This window comes from Patella vulgata, chromosome 1 (assembly GCF_932274485.2).
Source record: "Patella vulgata chromosome 1, xgPatVulg1.2, whole genome shotgun sequence".
Classification (NCBI taxonomy): Eukaryota; Metazoa; Mollusca; class Gastropoda; family Patellidae; genus Patella; species Patella vulgata.
The window spans coordinates 1,708,559-1,721,631 of record NC_065879.2 but is presented as its reverse complement, the minus strand read 5'-3'; the positions used below and the strand labels follow the sequence as shown (position 1 = coordinate 1,721,631).

Here is a 13,073-nt window from a genome sequence, read left to right as displayed (position 1 = left end):
AAACAGATCAATTCCATTCTGTAATGTAATGACTTGTTATTTCTTTTTGTAGAATGGCTGGCCGTACCACAACATACAGTGGTTTTAATCGGACAAGATCTTGTGTTAAATTGTTCGGCGGAAGATACAGATGGCGCCCAGTTATCTTACAGATGGCAGTTTAATGAAAGCGTCGTTCCTGATAGACATTCCTTATTTCTTAATCATTCCTTATTAATACCAAGGGTAACCAGTGACGATTTAGGACAATATAGATGTATTGTTAAAACAACAACAGGACCTGAAGTTATCTCCCCTGAAGCCACAGTTATAGAAGCCTGTAAGTTTTAAACATGTGTTCCTACGAGTGGGGGTGTTGGGTGTCCGAATGGTCTAATGCATGTAGAACAGGAGGTCTGTCAATGAGTCAAGTCGTGTAGTTTCAAGGAGAGACAAGGAGTAGGGTCACCTGATCAACCTCGTGGGTTTCCTCCCGGTTCTCTGGTTTCATCCCACTGCTAAAGACCCCTACGGACAAGTGAATTATTGAAATAAAGTTGAATCATACGTTAGTCCTAAACTGACCTAGTTTGTTTTGAGGCAAAGTGTGAAACTAGGTTATCTATTCAATCCTTTTATTTTACTTTTATCTGAAAGCGCTTGTACTAGATTTATAATGGCCAGGATAAATCCAATAATGGACTGACAAGTTTAGAATTATAAGATAATGCTTGTATGTTTTCTATTTGTCTAACCTGGTGACATGGAGCAACTAGATTAGAATCGATTGAAAAATACATCTGTGAAATGCGTTTGAATTTTACTATTCTATAATATTTTGAAATTCAATTTGTTTCTTTATTATGCGACAATCTCACTAAGTTTTAAAAATTTCCTTTAAGAATGAAAATTATGTTGTAAAATGTTTTCTGTATCATATTCACAAGCTTTAACTGTCAAAATGTGAATCGAAAGATGACTCCAAAAAACACATTTGAAATTCATGATCCAGATTTGATAGGATATGCCACAATGAACAATCTCAAAAAATTATATCGAGACATCTTTTATATATCATATAAACAAGGAAAAAAAGACGTTACTTGTTTAGAAAACTCTATTGAGAACTATAAAATATTATCAGAAATAAGGTAAAAATAACTATGGAACGTAACTTTTTAGTCAAAATATTATCAGAATTTAAAAATACCAAAAGCGTTAAATACTTCAGATACAAAACATTGGACAAATATTCTTTAACCTTGCAACCCATCTTTTATGTATTTCAGTTATTGACCAGTTTCTTATCTATCCACGATCATTTCGTACCATCGAAGGTGAAACTATTGTATTTGAATGTGTAACAGGAAAGAGTGCCCCAAAGGCGGAAGTATATTGGGAGTTAAATGGTGCGAAATTTGGCGGAGGAGAACAGTTGTTGGCTTCGTTCGGAGATTACGACCCGACAAGACTAACCATGCAATATTCTATGAAATTACAAATTATAGCCCGTCGAAGCGAATCTGGTACATTCCGTTGTGTGTCTGTGAATCCTCTGTTAAAGAAAACCGTTTGGAGTGAAGACGCATCGCTATATGTTGATAGTAAGTAGATTTAATTAGTGTTCAGTGTGGAAATGAAATGAAATGAAATGAAATGGGGTTTAATGTCTTGCGGTTCTGCTTCGACTGGGCTAATGAAGACGAGCATATGCCATACAGTGTGCTATGAGGGAAATTTTGACCCGGAAGCGGCACTATATTACCTACTCTTATATCGAATTCCAATTGCCAAAGGATCTTTGACATGAACGCCAATGTTTTTCTTCAACCGAAGAAATATCACAGACAAGTTATCAAATACAATATATATTGATTTTGGGTATTATATACTATTAGGATATGTGACATGTATGACTAATTCCTACGTGTTGGCGGTCGATCTAACCCACTTAGCCACCATGGCTCCCGTTAAGTGTGGAATACAGTTACCTGGTATACTATGGTATACTATATATGTGATTTTAGGATTATCAGGGCAATGGACACTCATCAAGAATATTCTGGTTTGAATCCTGCCATGGGTCTAGAAGAACTTAGGATTTGTCAAGCCTCTTAGGCTTAGGGTGGTGTCTGCAGTACTGACAAGTAAAATATGCATAGTTGTTCAGATGGGGTGAAAAACTGAGATATATACATTGGTATGCAGCTGATATAAATAATTACCTTATTTTTGTTTCAGATAAGGTAGTTCAACCAAATCTTATAACGATATTTCCACCCAACCATATCGTAGCTACTGGTATAGCATTTACAATGAACTGTGATCATACAGGTTATCCAGCCCCTACTGTTAGCTGGTTCCATGATGGTGTTGAATTAGCTAATACCTCTAGGATATATTTACACCCAAATGGATCAATGACCTTTAAGTCTATCAGTTTAGATGATGCTGGCATGTATTATTGTCTGATTGTTAATAGAATAGGCCGTGCTAAATCAACATCTACCAACTTGACTGTAGCAAGTAAGTACTTCCTCTCACAAACCTATCATTATTTGTTAAAATTGGAATAATGTGTCATCATTTAGTCATGTCATTTGTTAAATATATTTATTAATTGAGAAATTGTAACAACACTGTCACATGGAACCTTGGTTATCTCCTAGTGAAGCATATTTCTGAAGCAATAGCCCTAGAAATCCCTTTCTGGCCATTGCTGATCTCTCCTAAGTACAGCAACATGATAGCCCTTCGTTTAATTTCCAAACGTCCTAAATTGTCCGACCAGGAATATGCCCAATCGGACATCAAGACATGGTGAATAATATACAAAATTCTACTTGTGTAAAGACAACTTTATACAGAGCCAAATTTTGTGACATTTTAATTAATTCTTTATAGCTCTTGGAATATCATTTGTACAAGAACCTAACAGCAGTACTGTCTTCGCTGGCCAATCAGAAACTTTAGAATGTATTCCACCAATCAGCATTCCTCCAGCAACAGTCACATGGTATAAAGATTACCAGCCGTTAAAGTTACGAACTGGTGACATGTCTGTGTCGGTTGTTAATACCATACCTGGGAATTGGGATTTACATTTTTCCTCCGTACAACGATCCGATGATGGAATATATTTTTGTGTTGCTATAAATAATTATTCTATACCAACCAGTAGAACGTCTAGACAAGCCGTATTAACAGTTACAGGTGGGTTTGTACACATGGTTGACATATCAATTGTTTTTATTGTTCCTCCGTTTAATGGGGTGGTGGATGGCTTAATGGTTAGCGTGCGCGCGCTGTATCATAAAGTCTGTCATTGAGTCGACTGGCATGGTTTCGAATCCCCGGTTGTACATGACAAGGAGTAGGGTCGCCTGTCCAACCTTGTGGGTTTTCTCCGGGTCCTCCGGTTTCCTCCCACTAGCGTGGTTTCGATTCCCTGGTTGTATGTGACAAGGAGTAGGGTTGTCTGTCAAAACCTCGTGGGTCCTTTGATTTCCTCCCACTGCTAAAGACCCCTACGCGCAAGCGAATTATAGAAATAAGATTAAACCATATGTTAGTCCCGAAATGACCTAGTTTGTGTCGAGTGGACGTTAAACCCCATTTCTCTCTCTCTCCTCTGTTTAATGTCAATGTATTGTCACCCCCCAGGTCAGAATTCTTAACAATTTTTTTAATTTTCTTGGATAGGAGAAATCTGATCAAAATTGAGTTTTCAAGTTAACACCTTAATAGAAAGAGAGAAATTGGGTTTAACGTCCACTCAAAACAAACTAGGTCATTTCGGGACTAACATATAGTTCAATTTTATTCAATTTTTCGCCAGCTCGTAGGGGTCTTTAGCAGTGGGAGGAAATCAAAGGACCCACGAGGTTGGACAGACAACCCTACTCCTTGTCACATACAACCAGGGAATCGAAACCACGCTAGTTGACTCAACGACAGACCTTAAATAACACAGCCGGGTAAATACAGAAACCTGAGTTAGCAAATGATAGAGCACTTGGATATTTTATATTTATTGACAAGCATTAATGTGTTGAAGATATCTTGAAATGATTTTTGAACAAATTTTGTTTTGTTTATTACAGGTTCACCATCGATTATAGAACCTCCCAGCAATCAGAGAATTATTAAAGGGAGGTTACTCCAACTAACTTGTAAAGTAGATGGTAATCCCACACCTACCATTGAATGGTTATTTTCAAATCTTCCTTTAAGAATAACGTCTAAAATTACCTTCAGGTGAGAAATCACATGACTTATTCTTGTTGCGTGTTCGATCCCTGCATTGGCCGAGAAAGTTCTTCAGGATTTTCCGACATGCTTTCCCCTTGTCAGTGGTGCAGGACGGAGGCCCTGACAAGTACAGCTGTCTAGTCGTTTGGATGGGATGAAAAACCACTTTAGCGTGCACTTAAAAGATCCGTTGGCAGTTGGAATTGAGTAGGCCATAGTGCTGCTGCCCAGGCAAAATTCCCGCCATAGCACACTGTATGATGTATGCCTGCCTTCATTAGCCAGTCGGACCAGAACAGTAGGACGTTAAACCCTATTTCATTTCATTTCATTTAAATATTAAAACCTTTTTTTAGCCCACAGTCATTTGCCTATTGTTTTCAGCAATTTTCATAATTACTTTCAAAGTTATTGTCCTTGATTACTTTGAACAATCTTAAGGGTACAGTTACTTTCCTTTTGACTTGACTTGACTTGGTTATAATCCATGAAGTTACTGTCCGATACATGCCAATATCGAAAGGAGCCAAGATCTTTGGGATATAAACCTACATTTCAAATTTCTTCAAAATCAGATAAAAATTGTGACCTGTAGGGTGTCCACAAACAAAATGTGAACAGACGTTTGGACGGACAGGGTCGACGACAATATACATGTCCACATGAATATGTGGGCTTATAATAAGTTCAAATCCATTGGAAATGTGCTATCTCCCCACCAACTATCTACCCCTGTATTATTGGAAATGTGCTATCTCCCTGCCATCTATCTGCTTTTGTATCATTGTAAATGTGCTGTCTCCCCACCGACTATCTACCCCAATATCATTGGAAATGTGCTATCTCCCTGCCGTCTATCTGCTCCTGTATCAGAAAACTAGTAAAATATTGAATTAAATTTTGATATTGTAGAAATGGTGTAGAAGAATTAAATATAGGTGATATAGGTAAAGCTGAAGAAGGCATCTATACCTGTCTAACTAAAAATTCATACGGACAAAAAAGGGCTGATGCTTATGTTAAAGTAATTGGTAAGTCAACTAGTTTTGTTCGTTTTTATGTCTACCACAAATTGATTACATCATTTCGAAAGAAAATAATACAGTATTTATACCAAAGAAGATATTCATCTGATTTTTATTACTCCCGTACAATGCTTAAGCCAGATGATCATACATATGTAGTTTGTAGTCTTGAATGTACGGGCCTAAATAGTTTCTGCTTGAATGTTAGTCTCGACAAAATATCAGCCATTGTGTATAATATGCTGCTTGGTTACATGATGAAATCGTTAAGCCTAGCTTATGTCGCCCTACGACGCAACAAAACTGACGGTGACTTGAAATCTGCAACTGGTTTCAATCAAGTGGAATTGATCAGTCGTGACTACCTGGGCGACCTGAGCTGCCTCCAGTTTCTCGAGGTCACACATGTTTTACTCCTACCACTGGAGACAACTAGTTGTCCCTAGTCGCAAGCGACATGAGCGCACCTGAGGCTACCTTGAGTCGGCACCTCGGTGAGGCAGCCAATAAGATTTCGTTATTTATTCACGTGCAAACCAGGAACACGTAAAATGAGGCTTTTCTGAAGGTTATCACGTGGCAGTGATGTGATCAGTTGTGGCTCCGATTCTGCAACTGACAGCGGGCGACATGAGTGCGCTTACGACTATGATCAACTGGTTGCTCGTGGTTGCATCCAATTGTGGATAAATTCAGCCGTAGCGACATAAGCTCTCAGTTTCCGTTAGTCGCCGCCAGTTTTATCGCGTCGTAGGGTGTCATAAGCTAGGCTTAAGACATACAAGAATCTGACAACCCATTTTTATGTTATGCCATCCAGGTTCTGTTGTCCCTAAGGTTTTAATTTTTTTCAATTTGGATCAGTCAATTCCAGGGCTTCTCTTCAAATTTTTACTGTGGGTCATTTTTGATAACCACAGAAACTTTACAGCTATGTATGCAATTCTATAACACCATCCATGAGATAATATGACTTCTATGCGAGCGCAATAGTCTGTAGAATGTTGTAGTTACCTTGTAGAGGTCAATCGTAAAAATGGGGTTTTGAAAAATATGCTAGTTTTACATTGTGTAAATTGACAGATGGGTCCCGTGACATTCAAGCAGTCATGACCGAGCTGGAAGCCATTGTCCATTTAGATTAACACCCAGAAAGTTGTTAATTTTGAATATTTATAGTGTCTCCCTAATTATGATTTCTGTGTTAGACAAGATATTTAAATACATATTTCTAGAAAATTTGTATGATTTATATTTTAGTTCCACCAGTGAATACGAAGAGTTTAGGATATATTGTATACAACTTGTATCAAACAGCTATACTACCCTGTGATATATACAGTGATCCGTCACCTAATATACAGTGGTATAAAGGTAAATATCTATATATCCCTGTCTAATATACACTGCTTTATATCTATATCTATATGATACACTGCCTAAAGCAGTTAACACATTAGGTGAATCATTCAGTTGAATGAGTGGACACACTAGCTGAATCGTTTGGCCGAATGAGTGGAAACACTAGCTGAATCATCCGGCCGAATGAGTGGACAAACTAGCTGAATCATTAAGTGAAACGATTCAGCTGAATCAATCGGCGCCGAATTTTTTTCGGCCGAATGGTTGGACACTCTAGGCGATTGCTTCGCCCAATTCACTGATTTCGCTAGTGTGTCAACCGCTTAATATAGTGGCATAAAGTTATATATATATTTTACGTGTATCAAACAATTGTCAGTCAAATTACTCCACTCTGAAATAAGAATTAAACAATTGTCAGTCAAATTACTCCACTCTGAAATAAGAATTAAACAATTGAATTTTCGGCCTAGCCTCTATCATCATTACTAAAGTCATTACAATAAAAAACATAGTCTGGATTATCCGTTTTTTTATTTAATCATGAATGAGCGTTGAACAGTAGATTGGATTATAATCCAGTAAATATCGCTGGCTAGTGATGATATCTAGAGTTGATTATAGTCTGGATAAGTTAATTAATGTCTAATTAATAATTTAGATAACATTTCAGGCCTAAAGAAACACCTGCAATAGGCAGATTTAGTTCTAGCATAATGTATGTTTAACTTGTGAATCGTTGTTTTATAGAAGGTTTGTTGAAGATAAACTAGAGAAATTTTACTAATTTTATATGTTGGTTGTAGATTTTGAAAATAATATTTCATTATTGTATAATTACAGATGATAAACAACTAGTTTCACCACAACTCAGTACAGCCAATAGTTTGATAATAATTAATGTTACAACAGCCAACGAGGGAAATTATTCTTGTCACGGTGAGAATGAAGCGGGTATAGTCTGGTCTAACGGAACATTGAAAATACAAGGTACCTTGTTACTATTATATCAAAACAATGAGTTTACTTTTATGTCGGGGAGTTGGATGGCCAAATGGTTATCATGTGCGCGCTGTATCATGAGGTCTGTAATTGAGTCAACTGGCGCGGTTTCGTATTCCCGGCTTGTACGTGGCAAGGATTAGGGTCACCTGTCCAACCTCGTGGGTTTTCTCCGGGTCCTCCGGTTTCCTCCCACTGCCAAAGATCCCTAGTGCAAATGAGTTGTTGAAATGAAATTGAACCATGTGCTGGTCCTGAAATGACCTAGTTTGTGAAGAGTGGACGTTAAACTTTCTCTCCCTCTCTCTCTCTCTTTTACCTCCTATAACTGTTCAAAAACTATGTGGAATTTTTAAAAACAGTTCAAGTCAGTAATCTCCTTTTTGTGATTATATTATTGAATATTTTAGCAGGCCTGGAAAAAAAACGGTTTTAGATGTACCTGACAAAATGTCAGACACTAATGAAATAGTACCTGACATTTTCAACTTAGTGTTGGACATGTATTGATAATATCAATAAAAAAGACAAATCAGTGCCGGACAAAATGACAGGCACTAGAGGTTTAGTGCCTGACAAAGCCTGAATCTGTGCCTGACATTGCCTGTGACAGGTGCCTTATTTCCAGGCTTAGTTAGTTATTAATCACTGTATTACCATGGAGGTAAATATACAAAATACGCATGTATTGTTTATTTTTCTTCAGTTCCCCCAAAGATAACAGATGGTCCACTGCATCAAACAGTCTTGATTGGTCAATCTGCACGATTACCATGTAAGATCATAGGTTACCCAAATCCAACAGTTACATGGCTTCTTAACGTAAGTCTTAATAATATATTTTATTTTTGACATGTTTATATCCAGCAGGGGGGGTTGGATGGTCGAATGGTTAGCATGTGCCCGCAGTATCATAAAGCCTGTCATTGAGTCAACTGGCGTGGTTTCGATTCCCCGGTTGTATGTGACAAGGAGTAGGATCGCCTGTCCAACCTTGTAGGTTTTCTCTGTGTCCTCCGGTTTCCTCTCACTGCTAAAGACCCCCTACGTGCAAGAAAATTATTGAAATAAAATTGAACCATATGTTAGTCCCGAAATGACCTAGTTTGTGTCCAGTGGATGTTAAACACCATTTCTCTCTCTCCCTAAATTTTGATTTCCCATGTGCTTGTTCGTCATGAAATGAGAATTTCTATCTGTCAGATGTTATAATTATAATATATATTACCAGGGTACAACTATAGATGGTAATTATCCTGGTGGTGTTGTACTGACATCTGGTGGTCAGTATTTAGATATCAATCTAGTTACCTGGCAACATGTAGGTGTATATACCTGTATAGCTAATAGTAGTCAAGGTAGTGATCAACAGTCAGCGTTTTTACATATAAATGGTAAGATTAAAACTAGATTAAAGTAGTCTCTAACTCGATATCATCCACAGTCTTCCACATTGAAAACACAAATTATTTATCAGTTTAAATCCACATTGCTGATGTGATCTTCAGCGCCATTTGTAATAAGGGACTCAAAAAACGAGGTTGGGCATATTCCACAAGTCATGTCAAATGGTGATGCCATATTCTTATCTAGAGAGAATGCACAATAAATACTATCGGTGTAGACTGGAATAACCAGATGCTAGAGATTGCCATTCGATGGAGACCTCTAGCGTATTTCAACAAAAATAACTGATTTGAAATTAGAGTTGTTGTTTTTGATTTATTTGATCAAATTTCCTTTTTATCGTTGCAGTGCCAGCTCATGTGGAGAGGATTCTTGGTAGTAATATTGTTCTTATAAAACAAGAGGTAAACTTACGATGTGGAGCACAGGGCACACCGCCACCTGTTGTTCAGTGGATTCATAATGGGCAGATAATTCAACCAACACCAAACGGACGAATTAGTTTTCCTTCACCTTTTACAATAAGAATTAAATTTGCCTCTTTACAAGATGCAGGTATATTATTTTAAAGTAGCTAAGTCCGTAACTCAATATCATCCAAAATCTTCGACATTGAAAACACGAATTTTTTGGCAATTTAAATCAGCATTGGTGTTGTGGTCTTACCTGGAAAAGATGGGCTTCTGATATTCAATATTTAAGACAAAATAAACATTTTACCATTGGTACAGGAATCGTGTACCACAATGCGTTTCAGCGCCATTTGTAACAAGGTGCTCAAAGAATGAGGCTAGACATATTCCACAAGTCATGTCAAACGGTGGCGTCATATTCTTATTTGGAGAGCATGTGCAATATATACTATCGGTGTTGATTGGAATAACTTAACTGACTTAAAATGTTTTCTATTATTTTTAGGACCAATAACATGCAATGCATCAAACAATATTGGTAGTTCTCAGAAATCCGTTCATATTTATATCATTGGTAAGTAAATGTTTTTAAAACTTTCTTACCCATCTTAGTTCTAACTGAAAATATTATTAATCATTCTTAACACTCTTAAGATTTCTTGGGGGGGATTTGAACGGCTGAATCGTTAGTGTGCGCACGTTGCATCATAAGGTCTGTCATTGAGTCAACTAGCGTGGTTTCGATTCCCCAGTTGTATGTGACAATTAAGGAATAGGGTCGCCTGTCAAACTTTATGGGTTTTCTCCTGTTTTCTAAAGATCCCGAAATGATTGAAATAAAATTAAACCATATGTTAGTCCCGAAATGACCAAGTTTGTGTCAAGTGGACGTTAAACCCCACTTCTCTCTCTCTCTCTCTTTACTCTATGTTTTTATGTTGTAGATACACCAAAGCCTCCAATATTAGCAGGCATCTATCCTATATCTAAATCATCTATTAGATTAACCTGGGTAATAGTACCACAACTACAATATACTAATAATACTTACTATAGAATATATTATAAACAAAGGTAAGTTATACCTGTAATACTTACTATAGAATATATTATAAACAGAGGTAAGTTATACCTGTAATACTTATACCTGTTATACTAATTATAGAATATACTATAAACAGAGGTAAGTTATACCTGTTATACTTACTATAGAATATATTATAAACAAAGGTAAGTTATACCTGTAATACTTTCTATAGAATATACTATAAACAGAGGTAAGTTATACCTGTTATACTTACTATAGAATATATTACAAACAAAGGTAAGTTATACTGTTTTTACTAATTATAGAAAATACTATGAACAAAGGTAAGTTATACTTATTAAACTAATCGTGGGGTTGAATGGTTAGTGTATAAATGCTGTAGCAAGGTCTGTCATTGAGTCAACTGTGTGGTTTCAATTCCCCGGTTGTACGTGACAAGGAGTCGGGTTGCCTGTCCAACCTCGTGGGTTTTTCTCCGGGTCCTCCGGTTTCCTCCTACTGATAAAGACTCCTACGCGCAAGCGAATTATTGAAATAAAATTGAACCATATGTTCGTCCCGAAATGACCTAGTTTGTGTCAAGTGGACGTTAAACCCCATTTCTCTCTCTCTCTTTCTCTATTATAGAAAATATTAGAAGCAAATTTATATAATACTATGAACATAAAGCAATACTAGCATACGCTAGAAATAAAGATACTTAATAATTGTCTGTGATATCACCTTTGGTGGAAGTGGATGTAAAACTCTAGGAACGAACAAACAGAAAAATAGTATCAATTAAATTTGTTAACAAGGTTCAAACCTAGGTAAATTTGTTGACAAGGTTCAATGTTCGGTAAATTTGTTAACAAGGTTAAATTTAACAAGGTTCAAAGCAGTGTTCTTAATCGGCTGGGGTTTTTTTAACTTGAAAGCTGGTACGTGAATTAAATATGGAAAATTTTCAAAAGGTGTACCTATTTGTCGTTATTGTTGTGGTAATCACATACATTACTATATGACATTCTCCATAACAAATTACCAAGAATTTTTTTTGTGGAAGTCTCATTATTTTAAAGGTAATGGAAGCTTATAATTAACCCATTTCCTACCGGGACCTCATTTGGGACCTCATTTGACCCAATTCTGGCCGGTTCGTTTCAAAATGGATTAAGAACCCTGGTTCAATTTTCTACTGGATTATTTTGTAGATTAAAAGAAAATTTTAAATTGTATCCGGAGCAGTTATCACCAACACTGACCAATTACGAAATACCAAATCTAGAAGCAGGGAAGGAATATGTTTTTTCTATGGCAGGTGAAAATGAGGCTGGTGTTGGAACAATGAGCAGTCCTCTGTCTGCATTTACTTTTGATTCAGGTAATGTTTTCGATTGAATATTTGTGACGCGACGGAAATCACTTTTTTTTAAAAGTGACTTTGGTGAGTTATAATGAACCCTATTTAAATTCTCATCTGTGCAGAGTTATCATCCATTGGTTAGCCGACTGGTTAGCATGTGCGCGCTGTATCATAAAGCCTGTCATTGAGTCAACTGGCGTGGTTTTGAATCCCCGGAGTACGGTGGCCTGTCCAACCTCACGGGTTTTTCTCTGGGTCCTCCGGTTTTCTACCACTGTTAAAGACCCCTACGCACAAGCGAATTATTGAAATAAAATTAAACTATATGTTAGTTCCAAAATGACCTAGTTTGTGTCGAGTGGACGTTAAACCCCATTTTTCTCTCTCTCTCCCTCTCTCTCCCTCTCCTCTCCCTCTCTCTTCCATTGGTGCAATAGATTTTTTGGGTGTACCAGTAGTCGTTTCTAGTGCAGGGGGCATACAAAAATAGTTAAATAAAGATATTTTGAAGTAAAGAAATAGAAAAAAAACTACACATCCATTTTTGTCTACATTCAGGACCAAGTGAACCAAGAGCTTTCCGTGTTGTAAAAATAGAACCTAGAACTTTAACAGTATCGTGGGAAATACCAGAAATAAAAAATGGTGACATCAGAAAATATGAATTACAATATAGACAGAAAGATTCCATTACACAAGGTATATTGATAAAAAAAACATAATCATTGCTGTAAACCATATTTTATTGTGAATTTATTGTGAATTGAATGAGTGTCAGCCAAAATTAATGTTTTAGCTCTCTGGTCTACATTCTGAAATCAAAAAGGCATTCAAGCTTTGAAGATCTTCACCAATTGGTAACACTAGAATCTTCTGTGTTGTGGTAAGATTTGACCATACAACCACATTGTGATTCATGATATTGTCAATATATTGTGATTCATGAAGTCAATATATTATGATTCACAAAGTCAATATATTATGATATATTCAGTTCATGGTGCATATTTATGAAATGAGCTTCATCGACAGATGCGCACGCCACTTCTATTTTCCAGTTTTAAGTCAACACTTAAAGACACATTTGCTTACCAAATATAAGAACAAATAGTTGAACTCACTGTAAAGAGCTTAGAAATGACCAGCGGACATAATTTAGCGTTATATAAGACAATTTATTATTCTTATTATTATTAGTCTGTATGATGTACATGATTCACACATCATTATTCTGTGATATA

General features: G+C 36.6%; 1 protein-coding gene across 2 annotated transcripts in view; it reads left to right on the top strand.

Moving 5' to 3' along the window:
- The window catches only part of LOC126808511 (cell adhesion molecule DSCAML1), a 57,032-nt gene that overhangs the window by 22,741 nt on the left and 21,218 nt on the right, over nucleotides 1-13,073 (top strand). Inside the window, exons 3-17 of one of the 2 annotated variants that reach the window (XM_050533267.2) lie at nucleotides 53-319; nucleotides 1,269-1,583; nucleotides 2,221-2,505; nucleotides 2,884-3,192; nucleotides 4,083-4,236; nucleotides 5,143-5,261; nucleotides 6,516-6,629; nucleotides 7,461-7,607; nucleotides 8,326-8,441; nucleotides 8,851-9,013; nucleotides 9,375-9,581; nucleotides 9,945-10,013; nucleotides 10,384-10,513; nucleotides 11,681-11,850; nucleotides 12,391-12,531. In XM_050533267.2, the coding sequence (XP_050389224.2) occupies nucleotides 53-319; nucleotides 1,269-1,583; nucleotides 2,221-2,505; nucleotides 2,884-3,192; nucleotides 4,083-4,236; nucleotides 5,143-5,261; nucleotides 6,516-6,629; nucleotides 7,461-7,607; nucleotides 8,326-8,441; nucleotides 8,851-9,013; nucleotides 9,375-9,581; nucleotides 9,945-10,013; nucleotides 10,384-10,513; nucleotides 11,681-11,850; nucleotides 12,391-12,531 (2,706 nt within the window). Of the gene's footprint in view, nucleotides 1-52; nucleotides 320-1,268; nucleotides 1,584-2,220; nucleotides 2,506-2,883; nucleotides 3,193-4,082; nucleotides 4,237-5,142; nucleotides 5,262-6,515; nucleotides 6,630-7,460; nucleotides 7,608-8,325; nucleotides 8,442-8,850; nucleotides 9,014-9,374; nucleotides 9,582-9,944; nucleotides 10,014-10,383; nucleotides 10,514-10,646; nucleotides 10,670-11,680; nucleotides 11,851-12,390; nucleotides 12,532-13,073 lie in introns of those variants that run through there. The other variant, XM_050533270.2, reaches the window with a different exon arrangement.